At 48.8% G+C, this 2,485-nt stretch overlaps 1 protein-coding gene across 3 annotated transcripts in view; it reads left to right on the top strand.

Annotated features, from left to right (window-relative positions):
* The window catches only part of LOC116704141 (oocyte zinc finger protein XlCOF6), a 7,412-nt gene extending 5,191 nt beyond the window's left edge, over positions 1–2,221 (top strand). For 2 of the 3 annotated variants that reach the window (XM_032539405.1, XM_032539403.1), the window contains one exon: positions 546–2,221. In XM_032539405.1, the coding sequence (XP_032395296.1) occupies positions 546–1,861 (1,316 nt within the window). In that variant the 3' untranslated portion in view covers positions 1,862–2,221. The remainder of the gene's footprint in view (positions 1–545) is intronic. The other variant, XM_032539404.1, reaches the window with a different exon arrangement.
* Positions 2,222–2,485: the final 264 nt, after the last annotated feature.

Raw genomic sequence — 2,485 nt, 5'->3', positions numbered from 1 at the left:
CTAAATAATTCCTAATTTCTGCTTTTCTAACTCAAACATCTGGTATACTTTCCTATAAATGAGGTTTATTGACCATAAATTCCAAAAATAACTGGAAAACAAAAGGTAACAAGTTAACGTTACTTAGTGCAGAAAAAAAGTGACAAAAGTGTTGAAAAATGGGACAGAAACGAAAGAAAAAGTTAAAAACATTGATTAAAAAGCATCAACATAAGTGTTGATTTTCAATTTTGACGGGAAGACAACACAAGAGTTAAACAATGAATAAAAATCCTATCGTAAGCAAAGATCATAACATGTTTTGAATTCCTCTTAAAGGACTAACCTATGGTTTTGCATCCAGCTATCGGCCTGCACCTGCAGTTAGCGCTGGTCTTTTTCCAAAGCATGCAGCCATATTTTAACTTTAAAAAAAAAAAAAAGAGGGATCGGTGTCCAACAAAAACTGCCCAAGCTGTCACTTGTGAGCCGCTATCCAGGAGAGCGTGGCTGTACTGTTCTGTGTTGGCTGTGTACTTCCAACTTTCGAGTCCCCTTTTTTTGTTTTGTTTCAGCCACACATGAGAGGAACTCTGGGTCCCGGTCTGAACCTGAACCCATGCTAACAGAGGCCTCAGCTGCCACCTCAGAGCTGGCCTCCGATGTAAGTGCGGGAGATGGCGCCCGTGACCGCACCGACACTTCAACTACCGCATCCAAAGTGAAAAAGAAGAAGACCGCAGGGCTGTTGAAATGTCCTTCCTGTGACAAATCATTTGCTCTGAAGTGTATGATGGACAGACACCACCTGACTCACTCCAAACCTCACCTCTGCCCCGAGTGTGGGAAACGTTTCGCCAGACAACGGCAGCTCATCGCGCATTCAAGACGTCACACCGGAGAGAAGCCCTTCAAATGCTCCGAGTGTGGGACCGAGTTTGCTCACAAGTCGACCTTCGTCAGACACATGCGTCAGCACGGCCTGAAGAAACCGAGCACCCACGCGTGCGCGCTGTGTGACACCCAGTTCACCGGGGTGTTGGCCCTTCAGCGGCACAGATGCTGTGCCTTGAAGAAGACGTTTGTCTGCTCGCTCTGCCCGGAGACCTTCGAGTGCCGACAGAGTTTGGCCGATCACGAGAATCTCCATCCGGGAGACCGAGATTTTATCTGCGAAATGTGCGGCGAGACTTTCTTCTCGTCCTCGTCCTTGGCCACCCACCGGGTGACGCACACGCAGAAGGAAAGCTGCTGCGACGTGCTCGGCCTCGGGTGCAGCGACCTGAGCGTCCTCAAAAATCACCTGAGCAAACACAGCGGGCAAAAGCTCTTCTCCTGCGAGGTTTGCGGTAAAGGTTGCAGTCACAAGAGTGCTCTGCAGCACCACATGCTGACCCACACGGGGGAGAAGCTGTACGTGTGCGAGACCTGCGGCAAACGCTGCGGCCACGCCAGCGCGCTCCAAAACCACATGAGGATCCACACGGGCAAGAAACCGGGGCAGCAGCCGGCCTGCGATGTGTGCTGCAAAACATTCCGCAGCTCAGTCAATCTCAAATATCACATGAGCATCCACACGGGGGAGAAGCCCTACGTCTGCGACCAGTGCGATAAGAGGTTCAGCAACCCCAGCAATCTCAAGTTACACACGCGGATTCACTCCGGGGAGAAAAGCTACGGCTGCAACATCTGCGGCAGACGGTTCACTCAGTCCGGCAGCCTCAAGCTGCACCGACGGGTCCACACGGGAGAAAAGCCATATTGGTGCGTGGTCTGCGGGAAAGGATTCATCCACAGAGGCGACTTCAAGAAACATCAGAGGGGTCACCTGCCCGATGAGCCACGAGATTCAGCACACTCGGAAAAAACACCATCGCTGTAGCACTTCATGTATCCCTCTGAGGACGAAAGACGCACCGGCACGTCCCAACCATGTTCGACAAAACCTCCATTACAAAATTTTATTTCAGCCATTTATTTACTATTTTAATCATACTCATATAACTCATTTCGAGCACCGAAAACTATTCGCACAACACGCAATGAGTTAAGGTTGGTTGTCAATAGAGATTTGCGGACTTTCAAAAAGACAACAATCAACGTTTCATCTTTAGCGCCAAATTACAGTATCTCTTTACACAATGCTCTAGAGAAAATGTGGGCGTCACTGCACAGAAGGCTGAGTTTGTTCTGAACATTTTGATATGAAACACATGGGAATCAGTTTTATGCAAACACCTTAAAGGAACACGCCAACTTATTGGGACTTTAGCTTATTCCTCGTTACCCCCAGAGTTAGACAAGTCCATACACACCCTTCTCATCTCCGTGCGTGCTGCAACTCTGTCAGACGGTCCCCCCGCATTAGCTTAGCCTAGCACAGATGCTGCAGGTAACTGGCTCCAACTCGCTACTGCCCCCAATAAGTGACAAAATAACGCCAACATGTTCCTCATGTACATGTTGTACATTTGTATATTCACATGACACACAGCCATCTTCTAAC

The sequence above is a fragment of the Etheostoma spectabile genome, chromosome 16, assembly GCF_008692095.1.
Source record: "Etheostoma spectabile isolate EspeVRDwgs_2016 chromosome 16, UIUC_Espe_1.0, whole genome shotgun sequence".
NCBI classification, from domain to species: domain Eukaryota; kingdom Metazoa; phylum Chordata; class Actinopteri; order Perciformes; family Percidae; genus Etheostoma; species Etheostoma spectabile.
The sequence above is the reverse complement of the archived record's forward strand: the minus strand, read 5'-3'. Positions and strand labels throughout refer to the sequence as shown.